Source organism: Ceratosolen solmsi, unplaced genomic scaffold (genome assembly GCF_000503995.2).
Source record: "Ceratosolen solmsi marchali unplaced genomic scaffold, CerSol_1.0 scaffold35, whole genome shotgun sequence".
Taxonomy (NCBI): Eukaryota; Metazoa; Arthropoda; class Insecta; order Hymenoptera; family Agaonidae; genus Ceratosolen; species Ceratosolen solmsi.
Genome location: NW_011948423.1, coordinates 4,159,940 through 4,183,422, shown reverse-complemented (window position 1 = coordinate 4,183,422; position 23,483 = coordinate 4,159,940). Strand labels below are relative to the sequence as shown.

The 23,483-nt window shown below is 33.4% G+C and overlaps 3 protein-coding genes across 3 annotated transcripts in view; 2 read left to right on the top strand and 1 right to left on the bottom strand.

The window, feature by feature from the left end:
- Positions 1 to 430: 430 nt before the first annotated feature.
- Positions 431 to 2,702, top strand: Snx3 (sorting nexin 3). Its single transcript, XM_011499539.1, has 4 exons — positions 431 to 707; positions 1,488 to 1,583; positions 1,668 to 1,792; positions 2,483 to 2,702. The coding sequence occupies exons 1-4, from the start codon at positions 543 to 545 to the stop codon at positions 2,586 to 2,588; spliced, it is 492 nt and encodes a 163-aa protein (XP_011497841.1). The 5' UTR covers positions 431 to 542; the 3' UTR covers positions 2,589 to 2,702.
- Positions 2,703 to 3,728: 1,026 nt separating this feature from the next.
- Positions 3,729 to 7,299, top strand: LOC105362178 (ADP-ribosylation factor-like protein 13B). Its single transcript, XM_011499538.1, has 8 exons — positions 3,729 to 3,867; positions 3,972 to 4,042; positions 4,325 to 4,467; positions 4,648 to 4,763; positions 6,312 to 6,488; positions 6,574 to 6,733; positions 6,810 to 6,852; positions 6,946 to 7,299. The coding sequence occupies exons 1-8, from the start codon at positions 3,785 to 3,787 to the stop codon at positions 7,245 to 7,247; spliced, it is 1,095 nt and encodes a 364-aa protein (XP_011497840.1). The 5' UTR covers positions 3,729 to 3,784; the 3' UTR covers positions 7,248 to 7,299.
- An 8,375-nt stretch (positions 7,300 to 15,674) lies between these two features.
- The window catches only part of LOC105362177 (cell division cycle 20.5, cofactor of APC complex), a 16,857-nt gene continuing 9,048 nt past the window's right edge, over positions 15,675 to 23,483 (bottom strand). The window contains exons 3-8 of the mRNA XM_011499537.1: positions 22,272 to 22,515; positions 21,405 to 21,587; positions 20,881 to 21,043; positions 20,449 to 20,656; positions 17,521 to 17,839; positions 15,675 to 16,182 (exon numbers count right to left, since the gene is read on the bottom strand). Of these exons, the coding sequence (XP_011497839.1) occupies positions 15,974 to 16,182; positions 17,521 to 17,839; positions 20,449 to 20,656; positions 20,881 to 21,043; positions 21,405 to 21,587; positions 22,272 to 22,515 (1,326 nt within the window). The 3' untranslated portion in view covers positions 15,675 to 15,973. The remainder of the gene's footprint in view (positions 16,183 to 17,520; positions 17,840 to 20,448; positions 20,657 to 20,880; positions 21,044 to 21,404; positions 21,588 to 22,271; positions 22,516 to 23,483) is intronic.

The following is a 23,483-nucleotide window of genomic DNA, read 5'->3' as shown; positions in this document are numbered from 1 at the left end:
CGTTCCTTCTCTTCCTTCGACGTCGCCGCCGTCGCCGCCGCCGTCACCGCCGCCGTCACCGCCGCCATCCCCGCCACCGTCACCGCCGCCATCACCCGGTAGGCCCGCCACCTCAGCCTGCGCGGCCCTCGAGTGCACCACCGTCATAGTCAGCGCCGGCGCGCATACGCACGTTCAGATAGGGATTTGTGTTGCGCTCGTGTGCGTGAAAGTGGTGGGTTCGACCCACCAGCGGAGTGTCGCTCGCGTTACGCGCACTGGCTCCCGTCGGCTGAGGTCTATGCCTCCTCGCTGTCTCTCCTTGTCCCGGCTGTAGGCGGATCCTCGTGTCCCGGCCTCTCCGTCTGCTGGTGCCTCTACTGTACGTGCGGGCGGGCGCGCGTCCGTCCGTCCGTCCGTCCGTCCGTCCGTCCGTCCGTCCGTTCGTGCGTACGTGCGTGCGTACGTGCGTGCGTGCGTGCGTGCGTGCGTACGTTCGTGCGCGCGTGCATGCGAGGACTTTAACGCGGGGACTCCCGACATTGACAGTTGTCAAAATTGCCATGGCAGACACGACGGTCGACGCGACGCGCCGCTTGAACGTCAAGAAGCAAACGCTCGACGACGCCTACGCGGCCCCGGCGAACTTTCTCGAGATCGACGTGATAAATCCGATTACCCACGGCCTCGGCAAGAAGCGATACACCGATTACGAAGTCCGAATGCGAGTGAGTATATCCGCGCCAGCTCTTGCTCAACTCCCCAACTTCCAATAATCTCTATCTAGAGCGCCATCCACGTCCTTACCAACGCACCGATACTCTCCTACACGTTTTTCTCCCTTTTTATTCCCATCCCTCCTCCCCAATCCCTCCCCCGCCATTATCTTCGCGATTTTCATCACACCAGTTTACTCGTACGCCCTATCTTGGTTAGGTCGTCCTCACGCATTTCTAATAGATCGCAGAGGACGGCTTTGTTTATTGCTTCTCGCTCGCACTCATACATTTAGCCGAGGAGTCGTCGAACTGTCAGTAGGGTATCTCGCTGGATTCATATGGCTCATTGATTGGAATCCCTATAGGTGGGAAGGAGCCGTGGATCGTTGTGTCTGGCGACTGTAAATAGCTACGTAATGTTTGGCACTTGTTGGCGTTGGTCGAATGAATTCGTCGTACGGCAGAAGGTGTCGAATTTGTCGAGAAGGCGTGCGAGCTCGTCGACAACGACTCGAGCTTCAATTCTGGCTCGATCGATTTCATCAATTTTTCGTCATCCTTCGTTATTTGTAGCAACAAGAAATTCATCTTACCATCCTTTGTTATCTTTCGATTAAGGATTCGTTATTCGTTCTTACTACATTGAAAATATTATTGCCAATTATTAATTGGAGTAAGTGATACGGTATTAAGTTACCCTTTAACATTATAATTGTGTCCAACCGCTACGATTAAAAACTGTCTTAAAAGCATAGAGCTTCTTACATTTATATTGTAATTCTGTTACAGACAAATTTACCAGTTTTCAAAGTTAAAGACTCGAGTGTACGAAGGAGATACAGTGATTTTGAATGGTTGAGAAATGAATTGGAACGAGACAGCAAGGTTCGCATATTCTATGTTTTGTGTCCCAATGAGTTGGCTTTATTATCTTACAAAATTTATAATCGATACATCATTTCATTACAGATTGTTGTGCCTCCGTTACCAGGTAAAGCATGGAAAAGACAAATGCCTTTTCGTGGAGATGATGGAATTTTTGAGGAAGATTTTATTGAAGATCGAAGGAGGGGTTTGGAAGTCTTTGTGAATAAGTAAGTCCCTACAATATAGCAAAATAGTTTAAAGTAATAATAAAGTGAGTCTATTGTGTGTATTATGCTTCTTCACACATGTACACGCGCGCGCGCGCGCGCGAACATATGCGCACGTAAATCCGTGTCACATACGTGTAAGAAGCAGAAACAAGGGCTTATGATTAATTTTGTATAAAGAATAATTCGATAATATCACATTATTAAAATATAATTATTATAACAAAACATTTTTTATTGTTTGTTTGTTTGTTTGTTTTTTTAAAGGAATTCTTACGTATGACTGTATCGAGAAAGTATACAATTTGTTGCTACTTTGCCACGGAAATATAATCTGAAAATTATAAATCTCTCTATATATATATATAGGTTAGGTGTTTGCGCATAAAGTTCGCGCACAGTTAAAGAAATCGCAGTTTGCAGTTTAAGCATTTATGTCGATGAAAAAAAGAGTTTCTTCCAAAATAATGCAATGTCTTAAATATTATTAGATTGTTGTTTCAGAATTTGTAAAGATGAAATTACTAGAAACAAAAGAAAATCTGCATTCCTTTCTTTATATCGAATCTTATATTGAATACCAAAACAATTATTTATAAAGCCACACACACACACACACACACACCAACGTACGTATATTATTAGTTTAATATTTCTTGAGATACAAGGATTTTATTTATTTTATTACAGAATTGCTGGACATCCATTAGCGCAAAATGAGCGATGTTTACACATGTTTTTGCAGGAAGTCTGTATAGATAAGAATTACGTGCCTGGAAAAATAAGGAATACATAGATTATGTAAAATACATTAGGCAATAAGAACGTGAAAATTCACTTAATCATGTTAGACACATTCATATTTTAATTAATTTTTTTGAGATGCTATTTGGAGGTTCTCTCTGTCTCTCTATACGTTATATAAAGTTTTTCATTAAGCTATTAGAGTATGTATATTATTTAAATAATAATTCGGTTTAATTTTGTCAAATTGAAAATCACCTATACTTAACAGTACTATTGGTAAGGCATCGATAGAGTGTACATTACTCTGTGTAATTTTAATAATCAAATAAGATGATTGAACCGAAAGTGATTATTTGTATGTAGAAATCATTATAAATTGCAAACATTTTTTATCTGATTATATGTGCATTTTTACTCGCAACATGATATTGAAAAATTATAGAAAGTAAATAATATTAAAGATGATAAGATGTTTCTATACATTTCATTTATTAGGAGAATGTGAGATTTGTTGTAAGCAAATTATTTTAAATATACTTGTGTATTTGATGATTCGGACCACGAAATGTATTAAATATTCGCGTATAGTAAAATTTGTTTAAGTATATTGAACAAAATTTATCATTTACCGCTACTCTTACATCCCTACATGCTATTATATCCTTCCATCCCTATACTATGCTCGTTGTAAAATGAATTTTACAGCGTTAACACGGTTCTTCAAAATTAACATAAAATATACCATTTATTCTTACAATATAAATGTTTAATAATTAATATAAAAAATTCTTTAGGAATAGTATACTAATTTTGAAAATAGAATTGACATAAAATGAAGATAATAGAGCATTTGTATTGTCTAATAATGAAAATTCGCAAATCATTTAGAATTTCGATGACGAGGTGAATTTTTTTTTAATTTCACCTCTGCGCTGTAAAAGAATTGAACAAATCGGGCGTGCCCAGTGCAATGCCATCCCTTCCCCGGATGCTTATTAACATTCCTATCTCGATCTTTATTTATGCCACATATATTTTATTTACCAAGCTGCGTTACCTTAACGGGCTCTCTGGCTTATCGACGGAGGTGTGATGCCGCTTTTATGTTTGCGTCCATTGCCTCTAGTGGCGCTCGCGTAAAAGTAGTTTGTTTGCCTTAGCAGCGGTCAGTGCCATGGGTAGACATTACAACAATTGTTAATATCGAGCATTTGTAATAAATGTGCTTATTATTAAACGATAAACATGGGCAACTGCATATCGGCAACAATCGTAGCTTGCATGGGATGTGCTTGGAAACAATGTTCATGTCGAAGAAAAGTCAAAAAGTGCGTTTTTAATTGCTATTTTTTTTATATCCAAACATAACAAGTATACACTTTATATTTTATACATTAAAATATACAATAAACATCGTATTTTACATTGTTAGGTCTGTGGTATTGTTGGTTGTTGGACTTGATAATGCTGGAAAAAGTGCAGTCGTTAATTATCTTTTTAACAGTGAGTAAAGTGTTTTATGGGTTTGTTAATGTACGTATAATATTGTACAAAAACAATTAGCTTGCGTGCTTTAATGATAAATATTATTGGATAACAATTAATTTGACATATTGCTATGGTTGGGATTTAGCTCCTATACTTATATTATAATAAGGCTGGGTAAATTTCAGTTATAGCGTAATAATTACAATACCACATGTTTTTTTGTTTTTTTTTTTGTTTTGTTTTTTTTTTGTTTTTTGTTTTTATTTTGCAAATGCAATAATCAATGCTTTATTATAGAAAGTTTTCTGACGAAGGAAAAAGTCGTGCCGACGATAGGATTTCGTACAGTAACATTTAATTTTAAATCGTGTTCGATCAAGCTATACGATATTGGTGGTGGACCGCAAATTCGAGCACTTTGGCCTAAATATTACGGCGATGTAAGTAAAATTTCAAAAGATGGCTAATTACTACAAGTCAAAAAAACCAGAAAAAAAAAAATAAATAAAAATAAAATTCAAGCTTTCTTTACTGGCATTAATCACATTATATTTATAGCGCTACAAGAACACTCTCATATAGAAGATTCCTATAGTTCTTTTCATTAATCGATATTTTAGGTACACGGCGTCATATATGTAGTGGACGCTAATGATCACGATCGTCTTTCTGAAAGTGCCAATATTTTTCAGGAGCTTGCTTGTCATGAATTAATTAAACAAAAACCGATTTTGTTGTAAGCAAAGTTTTCGTTAAGAATCAACAAACACGATTACCGCACCTTAGTATTTGAAGTTTAACACTATAATTGTCGATACTTTAGAAGCAAAGTATATATTTCTTTGCTTACTTATATGTCTATTCTTATGTCGAACTGTTTATTAATTATATTATATATATATATATATATATATATATATATATATGTGTGTGTGTGTGTGTGTGTGTGTGTGTGCGCGTGTGTGTGTAGGAAAAGTTTTTCCAATAATTTTAATAATGTTCGACATACAAAATGCAATTGCATATGAATTTTGAATTATTTTTAGAAGCGCGAGAAATTTGATAATTCGATAATTTGTTAATTTATAATATTTATTATTTATCATTATTTCTTATTGAAAATTTTTATCCCAATAAAAATAAATAGTCATGTTTATTTATTTGAAGTTTTGTAAAAGTCATTTTAAAAGATAAAACAATCAAATTTACTTAAAATCTTTTGTACATGTGAATTTTTTATATTTACCATCATGCACTCTAATATTTGCAAATTTTATTCAAGATGAAAACTTCTTTAAAATACTATTGGTGGGAATTGTTTTATTGTGCGAGATAAAAATAATCTTTATTTTTATTTTAATTCTTAAAATCAACGAATTATTAGAATTATATATTAGTCAAAACTTTACATTGATTTAAAAGATATGAATATATAAAAAATAATAAGCTAGTGCATTTATTCTCTACATAAGTTTGAAAAATTTCTACCTGTATCTATGTAACCTTCGTACGTTGTTGTAAATATGTTTACTTTATTCTTTTAATTCGTCTATCGTCAATTCTTTCGTTAATGTCAAATGTGTGCAAGATTTTTTGTTCCGTACCATTCATTTTACTTTAGCTACTTGTCTTCGTTATATTCATTCATGTATAAATTTAAGATTCAGTTAATAATATATATAAATCACACGTGATAGTTGCATTTGTCGTTCACGTTATATATATATATTTTTTTATAATACTTATATACGATTTTCAACTCATCATTTTTCTTCATACCGATCGTTTTTCATTCTTGCACGTCCATCATAAATCTTCTCAGTTCTCTAATGCACTTTTATCACATACCCTCTCTCCCGTTTATTCATATATACTGTTGCATGTTTAACTTTTATTAGTATAATCAATATGCATGTATGTATATTTTAAAATAGTTTAAAAAAAAATAAAATAAAACTATAAGAAATTTATTAATATATTACCATTACCCTTACACTGACTTCATTTTTCTTAAATATATTATTACTGGTATAAAATTAAAAAAATATCCAATATAATTACTAGGATATTGTATTATTAATCGTATGATAAAATTAATCTACATTAATTAAATTTTCATTCAACTTAAATATAGCATTAAGAGTAATAGGCAAATATATAACGAATTTCTTCTGTTTAAATAACTCGTGAATTAAAAATAATACCTTATGCATATTATTTTGTATATCTATTTGCATATCTTATGCAAGTAAGGAAGATTTTATTAATTTTATCAAATCCTTAGTTTAGGTAACAAACAAGATTTACATCATGCCATCGATGAATTCGATATCATACAATACATGAATATTTCAAGTGTCGTAAACTTTGCCAAATGTTACACCAGAGTTGAAATTTGTTCATGTTATCCAGATAAGCACAAATATTTTAATTTAAATAAGAACATCGATAAAGGCTTTGGGTAAGAATAATCAATACCATCATCAAAGTGTTGTTAATGAAAAGTTTTATCTATTTAATGCCTAATGTTTAATAAATAATTGAAGGTGGCTTATCGAAGTTATAAAAACGAATTACGACGATATTGAAAAAGAGTTGCATGCAAAAAGGTCCAAGAAAAATCCTTGCGATTCCTTTAAAATAAATTCATGGACAGCTCAAAGTCTAGCTCATTCTTTTATATATTCGGATACAGATTCTGAAACGGTAATATCATCTATTGCATGTCTTAATAAAACAACAGTTGTGACAATCAAACTTACTAATAGTACTTTCGTTACAGTATTTGAAACCTATAATTCCCGATGACACCGAATATAAAAGACGTAAGATTTTATCTTGGAAAAATTTAATAAAAATCAACGATCAATTCGAATTCATAAATAACTATACATAAATGCGTGATACTTCAATTTTAGGTAAACGAAGAAAGAGAAGAACGTTAAACAATATTTTTTGTATTTCCAACAATAGAACTGGCCCTTTGCCTGACAGTACAATTGATATTAATGTTCCAACGACTAAAACTATGAGAGAATTAATCAAAAGTATTAAAATCGAAGATCTCATAAATAACACGGAAATCGACGCAGACGCCATACTGTCATACCGAAGACCAAGACGATGGTCTAAAAAGAGGCCTAGTACCGCTCCTCCTGGAATTGAACTTTTTGAAGTGCATCCGGTTGTAAAGCCGCATATAATTACTTCATCGCAATAATACGAGATACGATATAAATATATAAACATTACCGGATGTTAATGTATTTTCATGGGACTGATATCTATGTAAACTTAATAAAACTTTATATTTATACATATTAATAAGTGCTTATACTTTCAATATCTATTTACTCTCTATAATAATTCGTTGACATTGCCCCATTAAATTTAACATTCAATATTTTCTTTTCAATCTTTTTTCTTCTATTTGTTTTTTGTTTTGTTTTGTTTTTGTTTTTACTTACGTCTGATTATTATAAATTAACGAGACGAATAATAAACATTGCTCGATGTATTATGGTTTTTTATTCTTAGATTGTAAAAGAAAAATTTCCAATCGTTCATGCATGCACATCTTATAACCAGACGATAATCACAACGATTACAATTTGTCAAGCCAGATTTACATTTATAAAAATTTATTTGACAGTGATTAGATTTTGCAAACTTAATAGTGACTTCGCGACTATCACATAAACAAGCCGAATGATAATAAATATTATTAGTAGTTGTAATTCAGTCTCAATAAAAGAATACAACGCTCGAGGAATGTAAATTGGCGCGGTCACGCTCGAATTTTCGCAAATCGATAAGTAAGAATGCGAAAAATAAATAAGGAAAACTATAAAGAGATTGGGGCAAAAAAAAAAAAAAAAAGCGGAGCCAAGCGGTTAAAGGATGGCGAAGTAGTAGAAGAGCGTACGTGTCCGATCGATCGGCACGTGCGCATTACGCTTTTACCGATAGACGCCGGGCATCCCGCATGGGAGCGGGCCTCACGATTCCGGTGTAATGCTCGTCGGGCCCGATGAGGTCCGAGCTTGAAATATCGTAGCGAAGCAATCAGCCGAGCGATTAACCGGTAATTTCATACAAAGTTCTTCCTCGTTGCGGTGGCAAGGGGGTAGGGGAAGGGGATACGGGCACCCGGGGATCATCCTCGGTTATTGAGACGTTGCGCCTGAAATATACCGTCCAGGGAAAATAATTGCCGCGAGAGGCCTTTCTTTCTTACCGGTGGCGAGGAGCTTCGGACGCTCGCGCGCACGAAATTTATGACTCGGCCATTTCCGAGGAGCTGCCTGCGCTCCTTTTCCCCGCCGGCCGCTCCAACCCCGGGACTTTTGATTCTCGTGTAGAGTGAAAAAGTCGCGCATCCGCGAAAATCGAGCTACGTCGCTTAATAGGGGACGAAAGTCCCTCGCCCGAGTCACCGCTGCGGCAGCTTGAGTAACGATCTCGTTATTAAGAGGATGACGTACTCCAGCGTTATCTTGACGTTTATGGAGCTGTCGCTGTAGCTGGGACGAGCTGATTCGTTCCACGATTAATGCGCCGATGAGAGAATTGCGGTGCTTGTGCAATAAGACAGATTCGCGCAGTTACTTTTATCATATTATAATAATTAAGTACGACCTACGCGGGATAAGATACTTTCAGCGATTTAAATACAAAATCGAGAATGCGCTATCGGTATGCGTATTATTTCAAATGATTATACAGGCTTGAGTTCTAATTATTAGAGCTATAAGTTTGAGGTAACGATTAGCGTAGTCGGAAAGTGAAAAATAAGCCGAGTCACCAGTAGTCGCGCATAATTTCCACTTGCCCGAATGATCTCGATGGAAGAAAACGAAAAGGAGTGCTAAAAACGCGATGCTGATTATGTTGTCAGCATTGATATAAATACTCCTAGAAAAACAACGAGGATATGCTGGCGGACTAATAAATAAACGAGTTTATACGGATATTAGTTTTATCATTAACAGAAAATTACGTTCGATCTTTTTCAATCCACGTCACAACTCAAAAACCCTCTTGAATATTAAGGGATTCGGACTTATATCGTCAGCGAACGCGTACAGGTTCTATAATTGCACCTCGTTGTCGCATCTTCGTTGCGATTCCGCCAGGATGATGGCTTTTTCTCGTCATTTCTACAATTACGCTCTGGTTAATCATGGAGATCGTCGGAGCACGTCATTACGCGTACCCGCGATCCATATTAATGCCCACAATATCTTATTTAAATTAAGCTGGCAATAATGGGATGATCGACTTTTACAATTAATATAATCGTTGTAGATTGAAATTATAATTCTCAAAGCATTAAAGTAATTGCCCAGTACGTAGCCGTTGGTTAAGTATCACTTAACTAGAACAGATTGCTGCTCGGCTGATAAAAATCGGCTCTCGTGAACTAAAATTTGTACATTTCGTTAAATGAAAGCGTAAATGATCGAATTAACATAAACTCTATCGCCCCGGTAATTAGCAACGCCGTAATTCACGTGGTTTCGAAACGCGATCTTGAAAGTTGCATGCCACCTCCTAGCGTTTATCTCTCGCTATGTGAATTGCTCTCCTCGTAGAAGAATAGAAATTTACAAGATACTGCCGCGCCATTATTGTTATAACGTATAACTTCATTGGGAAGAATGGGATGGGATGAAGAAGGAGGGTGAGAGGGTGGTGAAAGGAATACGTGGAGCGTTATAGAGCAGCTTAAGTGCTAAATCTACCGTCTACCACGTGTAAACGTATTAATAATTTTTCCCGTGGCGTTGACGAGCGTATAAAGACTGCCCAGACTCCCGATATGGCAGATTTACGCCAATTGCCGCTCGTTGCTGCTCCGAACCCTTATCCCAACCCAGTGCGTGCCATTAATGATTCGCGGAGATAATTGTTGTCTTAAGCCTGGTGGTCTGCCGCCGTTGTGCATTAGTATCATAATGCCGGCTCGTTACGCTTGTACGGACACGCGCATCCTCGCACCTCCTCCGTCGTACGTAAGAACTTTCGTGCGCGCGCGCGAGTCGGAGCTCCTTTGACCTTTTGCCGGCACTGCTCTACCTTCTATTATATGCACGTACTTATAGTTTACTGTATAGTAGTTTAATGAAGACACTGCTTACTCTCCTCGTATATTTTGCTTTTGTTTTTCAATTGTACTTCGTTACGTATTCATGTATTATGATGACCAATGAATTATTCATCGTTCGCCGTTCGATATCTGGTGGTGTCTTTTCTACTACATTGGCCATTTTTCCGTTTCCTTTTTATCGTTGAGTGGAGATGAGCTTCGCTGAAATACTACCCGTATCGATAAAATACTATTTACGAAGAAACGCTGTTACGAGTCAAGCGTTTGGAAATGGCGGTTTGTAAGAATTTTCTTTCTTTTTTCGTTCGGCGAGCAGCATTTCGACGGATATTGGCAGGTTCGAAATACGACGCTTTCAAAAATTCCTTAGAGAAATACACTTGAGTAAGTGATCGCAGAGAGACACTGTAATTAAAAAATCACGTAATGTCCAGTTTCTCGTGGAACTGAAATTACGTACACGAGAACTTTAAAAATGAATGATTTTCACGGTATTTTAGCTTAAACGCCTTATTAATTATAACTCCAACTAAGCTCGTCATTACAATGCCATAATTTAATGCAATAGATATTGTAAAAATTGTTGAATTCGTGAAAAGTTAAGAAAACAAACTTAAACGATTTATTATTGTCATTGTCGCTGTCAGTGTTGTTATCATTGATGCTGCTGCTGTTGTTGTTGTTGTTATTATTGTTGTAATTGTTGCTGTTGTTGTTGTTGTTGTTATTATTATTATTATTATTATTATTATTATTATTATTATTATTATTATTATTATAAGGTTGTTTTACATAGCCTTACCATAATCGGCCATCTGAGACGAGCGTTAAAGAATAAAAAGCAAAAGGGCATTGAATCTTGACGACCATTGCAATTTAGATCGGTAGTATTCGTTGATATCAAAATTAACGATCCTCGCTCAAAAATAAATCCACCTACGACATTTTAATCACAGTGGCGTGTTATCTTCCCATTCAAAACACAACAGATAATTAATAAAGGAATAAAAGATTCGCGCATACGCGACATGAAGCACAATCAACGCAAGCCGATCTTTCTTCTCGAGGGCCAATGTTTTCTCTTCCATTCAGCGGGCGAAAAAAATTCCACGTATAAGGCGATGATAATCAAGGGCGATTGATTAAACAGCGCACTCTCTTTATCGTACAATTTGCGGGATCGGTCGACAATCGGTATAATAAAATCTCAAATAGGTGGCCCCGACGTTCGCGACGACTTACGTCTAAATTATTGCGCGGGAGTCGAGGTGCCGCGATAAACTCCTCTACGTACTTTGTAATACGTAATGATCGAGCCAAATGTACCGAGCACGCGTGGCTTAACCACACGGCAGGTAGTTCAGGATAGACGGGTAGTTACATCGTCTGGCTCTTTTTGACTTGTAATTTGAATCGGCAAGTCGCGGGTCTGCCGATAAGGCTCGGCTCACATTCGAAATGCGGGAATATTTATTCCCTACGCTCTTTCGAGCTTACTTCGCTTCACTTCGCATCACATTGATAATAACACAGGCGCTTATACGCCATAATATTATGGGATAAAATTTTGAAGCAATTTTAAGATAAACTTTTCGACAATTTGAAAGTCCTATGACTTTAATGGTTTGTAGGATAGGATAGATTATCGATAATATCTCAATGGAAGATAGCTTTCACTTTAAATCGAACGAAATTGATAAAACAGAAGGGTATAATTTGATAGTTGTCGCATCAAGAGAAATTTGTAATGTTGTTAATTTGGAGCCCACCATAACTGCAAATTGTATAGATGTTTGGATGATGTAATACAAGTAATTGAGAAAGTACGATGGCTTATCAAATTATTGTTTCGACGCGTGCTAATTCAATATATTCATATATTTTTCTCCACATAAGTTCTTAGATAACAATTTATACGTTAATAAAAGAAAAATCCTCTTGAGATTCATTAGGGAAATGAGGTTTTCAAATTTCGTAATAAAATTTTACGGACATCGTTCGACAATCGTCGTATACTTTTATTTAGGAAAATTTAATAGACATAGGGTAAATAAATATTTTATTAGTTTACATTTGCCTTATCACTTCGTTTAAATACCGTTAATTATAGAGCAGAATTGCATTAGGTAGATGCTTCCAGGTCGATGAATCTCTCTACCTATGGCCCGATCATCAAAGTTAAGAAGCTTTGGTTGCGATGATTCCTAGCTAAGACGATCGAGCCAGTTTGGTTAATTCCCCATCGGCATCAACTAGCTCATCATGGCCAATCGCAAAAATATAATTGCTCAAAAAATTTCCCAGCACTGGTGCTTTCAAAATACCGTACTTTCTACAAATCAAAGGCTTTCCAATATTTTATATAATACTTTACAGTACGTAAGCGACGCATCGATTCATAAAAAGAGGAATAATCATGTCCGTTCGTTCATTCTACCACCTCGAACACATTATCTTTAATTACATGAGGGAGTAGCTTTAAATTAGGAATATTCGTATCACGATCGAACGCACATATATACATAATCTAAGTGGCCGCCGCCGTTGTCCGCCTCGCGACTCAATCCGATTCATCAGCTGTCGATTATTTTCTAAGGCGCTCCTCTATCACTCTCCATTTCTTTAGCCGTATCTCGTCGTGCTCCTCCCCTCCACCTCATCCCGCCACATCATCGGTCTTTTCTCTCCATTGATTTCTCCATTTATTCCTCGTGTTGCGGTCGTATCCCTTCGTTAATGCCACAGAAACGGAAGTGAAGCGAGTGTGTGTAGCTGTCCCCGTGATGAATGCCCGTAGATAGCAGGCAATGGCTGCCGGCTGTTCGATTACGCGTCTCGTTTTCTCGTTTCGTATTTCCCTCCACGGATTCTCTCGCCCCTCGAATACCTCATAATATTGTGCCGGCCAGTCGCGGAGCAAGACCGTTGTCGTGCCAGATTGTCCTTGTTTCCCCACGGCATTGTTCTCCGTGAAGAGAACGCGACTTTCAGTTCTGCTGGGAATATGATTTTGCGTATGATCGGATGGTCTCCTTTCCGAGAACCAGCTGCTTATTAATCCATTTCAATCTGATTTCCAATTACAATTTCGTATATCGCCACTAGCTATGGCGATAATTCGCCTTTGAAAATTCATTCGATTCCACCCGCTCCCAGCCTCGTTTGACGATATGGTTATTTCATTTCTCAACTCTTTGTGCGTGCGAGTTAGAAAGAAACTAGTTGCTGATAACGACTAACATTATTTCGAAAATTTTTCTTATGTAAAGAACTTTTTTGACATTCTATAAGCCGATTGATATCGAGTTATTATTATACGAGTAACAAAATAACCAATATTCTTATTCCGAAACGACTGCTTTTATCTATTTGCTATTAATTCGTATGTACTCTAAGTAATCACTGAATGTATTTTACGGTAAAACGTGAAGTTCGTTTCACTAATAATCATTAAAGTATTGGTACGCAGTTTTTATTCGGCCGTGAACGTACATGTATGTAGTAAGCATTGTGGCGAGTGAGTAGTACATTGCTCGTTCTGTCTTTCAAAACAAAAACAAAACAAAAAACAAAACACAAAACAATAAACAACACAAAAAAATTAAAGAATAGACGAGCAATGAAATGCAAAGCTATGCATATGCTGTGTACCTGAAATATTTAAAGATGAAGTCTTGATTCGGTTTGAAGTTATAATCTCGTTAATGATTTCGTTTGCCTGTATATGTATACGTAACGTGTACGAAAGCACCTTCACATATTTATTTAACATCGATTATCTTCTTTAACAGAGATTTTCTTCCCTATTTATTCAGACTAAATTATAGTATTATTAAGGAATCTCTAATTAAATTGAGCTTTCCGTTCTTACTAATAAATTAATTTAATAATAAATTTGACGCTTGAAAAAAGCTTTAAATTTTCTCAGTCTCTGTAATAAAAATTTCTCGACATATATTTATGTTAATAATCGCCCTAATCTTATATTATTCCAACCAAGATTTTCGCACAATTTTCTGATTCCGATTATACTTGATCATTAGAATAGCCATTGTTTCTTCTACTCAATCTACGATCTTATGATATATTCTTGGAAAATACATATGTCACGAAAACATATAGGTACATTAATTTGGAAATTTCCCTTCTTTTTACTGTCAATCATTATTCGCCCACAATCGAGTGAAAACAGCATTTAATTTGCAAGCCGTACGAGCTATAAATGTCCACAGGACACGAGAATGGTATATATTATACCAGCACTTTATGCCTTACGTGAGAATTTGATTTCACTTCAATTTAAAATCTTTACATTTAGATTAATACTCCAATCCGGAATTTCACATAATTCTTCATCGTTGGTAGTATTTTCGTTGCGTGTAAATAACTGCAGTGAGTTAGCAAAAATAGTAAGTTAAATTCTATTTATACTTTCTTCTTTTCACAACTCCTTTACAATACACAATTATTTTATAAATCCATTGCGTAATCCGCAGAATAGGCATTTGTAATTATGATAATTAAGATTTATTCGTCGACTACGAGCAAAAAAATTTTGGATTACACATGACGGTATTGCTGTTGACTGGAACTTATGCATAGAATGGAGAATGCATTTATTTATAAATTTTATATCATTGTAGTTGCAGTTCTACTTTATTCTAATAATACAACGGACTTTGCACGGACTGATATTTTATTTTGTTTTATTGGTATCTTGGAAAATCTATTAACGACAATTAATGTCAAACGAAGCATTGTTAACATTCGTTATAAAAATACAATGACTACGTAGTTTTAGCTAATATTGTTGTAATATTCATCATTAGTAATACTTTCTGCAAATTAAGAACAAATTTTCGATATTTAGAGATTTGTTTGGCGAATAAAAAAAAATTGTACAATATGCAAATATCAATTAATATTTTTTATTATAAATAAAACATTTCAATTTAGAATATCATATTTTTTTACCCATTAGCTGTACTTAACATTTCTGTATTAGTTAAGTCATAACCGGTTTTCCACAACATTTTCATTAATCGAGTCATTACAAATTGTTCGATAAAATTTATGTATCTTTTCATTTCTTTTCTTTTTTTCTTTATTTTTTTTTTTTAATCGAGATACAAATATTATTTATGTAATTTTCTGTATTATGGAAAACATCAAATCTATTATCCAGTTTAATGTATACATTTTATAATCCTTTCTTTTATTTTCTTTTTTTTTTTCCTTTTAGAAAATTCCAACATTGCTAAGTCCTTCATTTTAATTACATTTAAAATACTCTCATTTTGTATAAATAAATTTAACATTAAATAATATTCGATACTCTACACGATCATTCACATAAATATTTTAACGTATAAATAAATAAATAATATTTTGTACAAATGCATACCAGACGAGAATTTTTTTTTTTTTTTTTTTTAATAAAATCAATTAGCTCGTATTCGCTAAATATTTTGACAACTATAACTGATAATTTGACAACTTTTATCATTTAAAAGCAAAGTATCAATATTATTTCCCCCATAGAGAGCTTTTAAAGACAAGTAATTCACATTAAGATTTCTAACACTCGGGACAAAGAATGATCTTTTTGAAATCTAAACATTATCACGTTTCATTTAAAAAAAAAAACTCATATTTGTACATATATATGTACATATTGCCTTTCGATACACGTACTATTCTTCATGTAAAAAATTTCTTTGGCACAGTAATTAATTTCATCGGGAATTAATCATGTGTACAGAGAATATGAAATGTCTATAAAATACATAAAATTTAAAATCAGAATATAAAAACTTGAAAATGTTATAACAATAATATTATCGTATGTCATAATAACTAAAATCCTTGCCACGCCTGGAATTTGTCAAGGCGATGTACGGTTCTGTAGTGGTATGAATATCAAAATAATAGCTTCTTAAATTACTTTTAGAATCTTTATTTTTCTGCTTTTTCTTAGTTTTGATCCATTTGTGAAATTCGTTGCCGAAAAAATTCCAAATTACTAGTGTATCACGATACTGCATAGCTAAAAGAAAAGAAAATTGGAAAACCATTTATAAAAAAAAAAAAAAAAAAAAAAAAAAAAAAAAAAATTGGCTAATATTTAAAAATACTTTTATGTAGAAAATATGCAAATATTTCAAGTATATAACTGCATAATGTATATAAGTTATACAGATTTCGTCATGAAAAGTATTAATCACAATTTGTTTTGTTAAAAGACAAATACATTTCTATGTTGTTTTTGTTTGTTTTTTCTTTTTTTTTTATTACATGGATATATTATTTTTTTTCGTTGTATTTAAGTATTACTAGCTACTTTTATCATAATATAATCGACGATTGCATAGTTTATAAGCAAAAGATTGATGCATAATTCATGATAAATACCGTCTCGGAATCAATTACTTTTATATATATATATAATTAATTTATTTTAACTCACGACATTATATTTTACTTAAATTATTTAAATATTAAATTAACCGGAATATTAGGTTCTATGCTTATACGATGCTTACACGATGTTTGGAAAAAAAATAAAAGTTTGCCTCACAATGTTTATTGTAATTTAAAATTTTTTTCATTCTTTCCACCTTATACCTACAATATTTTAGGTTTATCTTACTTATTTATCAACACGTATTAATATATAGAAAACAGGAAAAAATAGAAAAAGGTATAACGTAACATTAATTTGCTGAGATTTTTATTACAATAATATATGCATTACATATTTTATAAAGCATAAAAGAAGCTGGGTAAAGATTAATGGAGTCATATCCTGATTAATCAATATCTCAAACGGTTAAAGGATATAAGGGTGTTAAATTATCAAATTTATATTAAAATAGTTATCACAGAGACAGTTGATAGATGAGATTAATACAGTTATTACTGGCGTTATACGACTAATGGAAATATTGTTTTAAATGTAAAAATCTGTTAGCATACGTAATAGAATAAAATGTAAGCATGTCGCTCGTAAAGCCAAATTACTTTTCCAACTATTTAGTCGGCATAGTTTCGAATTGTTAAAATAGAATCTAATTAATGTCGCGCAACGGTTATGATTAACAGAGCATTCATTATTCCATTAAGCAGAGCAGAGCGTCATTTTGAAAGTAAATACGGGTTATTATTGGATAAAAAAAAGAGAGAGAGAAAAAAAAAGAAAGAAAAAATCGCGCACACAGACAGCACCACCACCAAGCGATTTAAAATAAATGATTAAATAAATAAATAAAAAGTAAAAATAAAGTTAAAAATACAAAAGTCATCAGGCTCTTTCATAAGTTTTGGTTTTCAAGGTTAATCATTACGTGACACCGCTGTCCCAAAAAAGGTTCGATAAAATTGTCACCGAGTTTCGTATGGTCGGGACTCCAGACGATGTTGAGCATCCTGTGCTCCGACTGAATGGGCACCGCGTCGACGATGTGGTCGAGGCCAGCGAGTATAGCTATCTTCGAGCGCAGTCGGTCGTTCTCCAGGTAGTACCAGTGCACTAGGAGCTCGCCACTCAGCTTATTGAACATCATGCTATCGACCGAGCCGACGAACTTGACCTTGCGGTAGCCCAATTGGCGCTGACTGTTGACGTTCCAGAGGGAGACGGAGGCGTCCCCGGGACCGCCGCCGATGCAGAGTATCCCCGATGACCAGGGGTGCCAGGCGAAGGCCTGCGACGTATTTTACACGTTAAAGTTTCTTCGTTTAATAATTTAGCCGGTTGAATCGATGATAATGAGAGAGTATGAATTATTCATCGGGCACTGAAGGGCGGGAACTGAAATTTTTCAATAAACTCGGGGGTAATTGCCGTGTATTTGGAATCGTGGACAGTGTTTTGCAATGTGTGTAAGCTGCATTTTAATAAGGATGGCTCGTTCGTGGCAAGTTCATGAATATAATCGCGCGATTTTATGTAGAAGTGGAGCAGCTGCTTACGTGAATAATTGAAAATTCGATAGTAATGTATTGAATCTATGCGGAAGAAGTGCATAGACCCATTGATACAATTATGTATTCCAATAGAAATTCAGATAAGTTACAACCACATTCTTATACAAGTTTTTATCGGCTGTTTTATATTTTTTATGAGAATCACCGATTACAAAGTATTGATAAATCGTGCGTACCTTTATGAAATGGACATTGAGGTTATCGTATCGTGGGTCGTAAAATTAAAATGTATTTACACGGACTTTATCATCAGTTACTACATAAATAATGTAGGAGTACGTAATGATCCAATATAATATCTAAATTCATATGATAAATACAGAAAACCTGCATTTTATAAGCATTTTGAATATGCAATAAAGTACATTTTGCGAGAATATTATTATTAGTGAAGTGCGACACATAACACTGCTTATATTGGATTTTTTAAAAAAAAATTTACGCGCGATAATGATAATGTATTTAAAGGCGTTATATTTATAAAAAATGTTAAGTCACTTTGTCGTGATAATTGTTCATAATAAACAATTTCATGACCTTATTAGCGAATGCAGAGTACTAAGATTAATTGCAATTAGTATGATTAAATATTATTTAACTTATGAATAAACTTGTTAATTTGCCGTCAATATATCCAATTAATTTATGTATATAATAAAATAAATTATAGATAGATTTTTTGATGAATTACTATTATAAAAATTTATTTATTTTATTTTACTATGCATAAAATATATGTTTCAATTAATATATGATATTAATTTCTTAACGATGATTGTATTGCTTAATTATCTTGTCAAGTAAGGTTTTGCATCAATATTTCATATACCTAGCAATATTACAATTTATTTGTTTAATTATAGTTTCCCAACCAAATGAGTTATAATTATATTAAATGCGTTACGATGGGAAATCTTAGGTTGAAACAATTTTATTAATTATATTTTTATCACATCATCTTTGGAAGTGAAAAATTAATTTTTTAAATATAATACGGTAAACCGTTTTTTTTTCTTTGCTTAGGATATTTCATTCGCATCTAATTTATACGTATTAATAAGTTTTAACTATTGTTTTTTCACTTATTGGTTTACTAATGTTTATTTAATATAATATCTTGCATTGTATGCTATTAATTTAAATACTGACAATTTATATTATTGTTTAGTTGTTTTATTAAACATATGTGTGCAGGTGAATTTGATATTATGTATTGCATATATTTCGTTTCGTATTTCACTTCAAATTTATTATTTGAAAATATAGAAGCTAGAAAATGTAATGTATAATAACTATAAATAAATTCTTAGAGTTTAATTTGAAATACACGTACTTGAAATCATTCTTTCATTAAATAATTATTTTCATTAATTTATGAAACAATATAATAATTTTATTAAATTTGCAGTCTTAAAATTGACAAATTTATTATCTTTGAAACATTTCAGTGTATTTTCATATATAGAAAAACTAATCTTAATCGATGCAACTTATAATATTTTCAAATAATATTCTCCAACTATAATATCAGGCAACTTTTAAAATTAAAATATATTTATGAAAATGTATTGCATATAGAACTTACTGTTAGCATTGCTTAAATGAATCTAAATTTATAATATTACAAAAGATATTAGAAATATTTTTGCGAAATATCTCTTTAAAATTATAGTTTTTTTTTATAATCATGTTGCAATGGATTCCAAAAATATTTAAAAAATATTTTTAATGAAATAGGCAATTCCGTAAACTTAAAAAATTCATTTGTTATTGATTATAGATGCAAGAACTCCCTCGATTTGAATAAAATCTGAAATATTTAATTGACTTAACACACAATTTTAAGTAGCTCCCATCCAAATATCCTTATTCAATAAATAACTTTTTTTTATTAACGATAATATACAATTTTTTGTTTTAAATGTATTTATTTTCAATTTTTAATAGATTTTTTTACGGCAAAATGTTTTACGAGCCCATGAAATATCAAAAAACAATGACGCAATATATTTTCTAATTTTAATTTCACAAGCTTCATTAATATAATTATTACGTATAAAGATATGATAATTAAACATAAGCCGTTAGTATAATTTTAATAGACTTCCATTACTGCGTATAATTTATACAAAATTTTAATACTACGGCATTTCAAATAATAATCATTATCAACTAACTTACAAAACTCATTCGTTGACAAAAAAAAAAAAAAAAGAAAAAAAAAGAAAAAAAAAAAGAAAATTAAATAAAATAAAATTAAAACAACAATAATAATAATAATAATAATAATAATAATAATAATAAATAGTAAAATTCGTTGAATTACCTTAATGCAAGCGTAAAATACAATTTCAAATAGCTGCACCAATGAGGGGTAATCGAAGAGTTTGACGAGTTTATCTGTTCCGCTAACGACTAAATATTGATCATTTGGCGATACGGAAATCGAAAATATTTCCCTATGAAAGTGTTTAGAAGTAATCAAACTACCGTTCGAAGAACTTAATATGCTCAAACATCCATCGTCGCAGGCACTAAAAAATAAGATATAAACGTTAATACATTGGTGTAAATTATAAATAGATTAAAAATTGTATATGGCAATCGAGAGTTTTATAAAATCGGAATAGCAAAATGTATAAATAGGATTCCCTTATGGAATTATGAAATATATCAATGAGATAATAACAATTTAATCTGAGCTTCATAGATACCGTATACGAATTTATGTTTTATGATGAATCGATGAAAATCTTACTTGATAATATGTTCATCCATTTTTGCCCAAATTGTACAAGATACCTTGCACTTTTTTGGATGAATATCATAACAAGGACATTTTCGTGTCCAAATAACTTTATTCGAGTGGGTATCGTACGTGCTTGTACTTCCATCAACACCACTCATTGCTATTTGATTGCCTGGCGGAGGAGTATTTATCATTTAAATTATCTAGTTAATTAATCGTTTATAACTTAATTTATAACCTACGCTTGTTTACGTATCGATTCGAAAATATATGGGAAATAGTCCCACGTAAAGCAATCGCTGTTATTTTTTAAATTTTAATCAGCTTGGAAAGCAAATCATTTTATAAATGAATATATTATAAACATTTTACATTAACATATGCATCATCGATATCGCTTATTTTACTACTACGTAACTAGATCGTCACTCAAGTAATATAAAATAAAAAAAAAAAAAAAAAAAATCAATAGAGTTAGATATTATTTGGAATTTAAAAGTCTCGGGCATTCTTTAAATACTTATGAGTTGTACCTTCGTTATTCCATTTTAAACAGCATAAATAAGAAGTATGATCAATTCTATACACCTTAGATAGATGTTTAAAATCCACATTGCAGATGCACATTGTATCGGCTAATCCAGCAGCGAGAATATTTTTTGAGCTCCAATCGATGAGATTTTTAAATCTTATTGCCATTGCAAAACGAAAAATTTCTGCGAACGCAATGTCTTTATAGATCAATAAAGAGTATTAATATCTTTCCTATAGTACAAGATAGACGAGGACAAGATAATAAACCACAATCTATGATTAAGATGACTTATACTCTAATGCTGACCATTCATTAATTATTCTTAATTAACATTAATTAGAAAACATATTATCAATTGCATAAAACTGCTTAAATGGTATTGTGGAGTCCGTTCGTCGCAATTAAATGGAAAGAAACAAAATTGAAAATGTTTAAAAAAATATATAAAAAAAAAAAAAAAAAAAAAAAAAAAAAAAAAAAAACAAGAAAAAGATCGAGTTGGCAATTTATATGTAAATGTAAGGTATAACGTATGGAAAAACTTTTCTAAAACTTGAATATTAAAATAGATGAAGTTACATTATATCTGGGCAAAAATATTTTTCTGTCACGTATTTTTACTAATCTTATAAGATTTTGAAAATTCATTGCATTCTTTTCTCGTAAATAAATTTTCCCGTAAATACAGATCCGCCAGATGAGAATGGTAAAGTGAATGTCTCACGGTTAAAGCAAGGCTCAGCGCACATCATCTTGCCCTCGTCCGTGAAACGTGTATCATTCAAAGTTCAAATTCATTCTTATACTATTTTCATTTCCACGCAATACTATATCACATTTAATAAGAAAAGATATTGTCACGTACGAGCTCCGTGATCTCGATAACTCTTCAAATTTTCCCCCTTCATATTCATGAGCGGCTGCTTCCGTGGCCGACAATCCCATTGGCAATCGTCATTGAATTCACGCAGCTTGAGCTTTTTCAAGTCGATGCTCGATGATTCGCCAATATTCAACACGCGTTTGTTATGCAAACCATTGAGAATATTGAGTATTTGAAATGCATTGTCCATGTACTTTCGTCGCCAGCGATCAGTTGCATTTTTGACCTTACAGATAGACAAAAGCATTTGACACCTCGCGCTCTATCGTATTAATTTATCGCCTCGACTTCATCGTTTTCCATTGGACGCGCGTCCTAACATTATACGATAATTCAATAAATCGTCCTTGGACTTAAACTCACGAGCCAAATAAATGCCACACCGCTCGCTCGCATACGCTACCCTTAGAAGATGCAAGCTAATACGAAATTCAGAACAAAATAAAACGTAACATTGTCTTTCATCTAGCAATAACGAGGACTGCAATAATAATGAAAAAGGAAAGAAAGTCGAGCAATTACAATATTAATCGTCGAATGGAGAAATAGTTTTAATAGGCTGGCAAAGTAATCGTGTGCAAACGATTATGGAATAATTACCGCAAATAAAAGACGCCCGGAAACGAATTAAACCCTACAGCTTATAAATAATCATCGATAAAATATTATTACTAAAATTTAATCTCCCGTATAAATATTACTGGAAACAGCCGTTGAAACGGATCGGCTAAATTATTCGAAAGAAGAAAAAAAGAAAAAAAAAATAGAAAGAAAAACAAAAACAAAATAAGCGGCATTAAGCACATACCTGTTACGGCCGCGCGTCACTCCTCTCCGCGAGTATATCACGTTAATTCGCATATCTGGCATTCGAAAGTGCCTCCTCGTGCTCGAGGAGCACGCACACGCGCGCACACTCCAAATGGCCAAATGGGAAAAAGAGAAGGAATAAAGAAGAATGCGTGTCCTTCCTATTACGGGGGCAGCACCCGGGGCGTCTCGCGGTGTAGGCGGTTGCGCGCGAATCAAGCGTATCGGAGGCGCGCCCGAAGCAATTAACTAAATTGAACATCGAAGCGCCTGTCGCTTTAACGATTGGCTCGTGCCTACGTCCATAAATAACGGCGACAGCGGTGCATCAATGAGGCCATTATTTGCGAATGGAAATTACGGAAACCGCAGCGGCTACCCCCC

Bases quoted from the DNA above. Each gene is read 5' to 3' on its own strand.
- Snx3 (XM_011499539.1), top strand. From the start codon at position 543: ATGGCAGACACGACGGTCGACGCGACGCGCCGCTTGAACGTCAAGAAG. The intron at 708-1,487 runs GTGAGTATATCC...ATTCTGTTACAG, and splicing joins ATTACGAAGTCCGAATGCGA to ACAAATTTACCAGTTTTCAA. The intron at 1,584-1,667 runs GTTCGCATATTC...ATTTCATTACAG, and splicing joins AATTGGAACGAGACAGCAAG to ATTGTTGTGCCTCCGTTACC.
- LOC105362178 (XM_011499538.1), top strand. From the start codon at position 3,785: ATGGGCAACTGCATATCGGCAACAATCGTAGCTTGCATGGGATGTGCT. The intron at 4,043-4,324 runs GTGAGTAAAGTG...GCTTTATTATAG, and splicing joins CGTTAATTATCTTTTTAACA to AAAGTTTTCTGACGAAGGAA. The intron at 6,489-6,573 runs GTAAGAATAATC...AAATAATTGAAG, and splicing joins AACATCGATAAAGGCTTTGG to GTGGCTTATCGAAGTTATAA.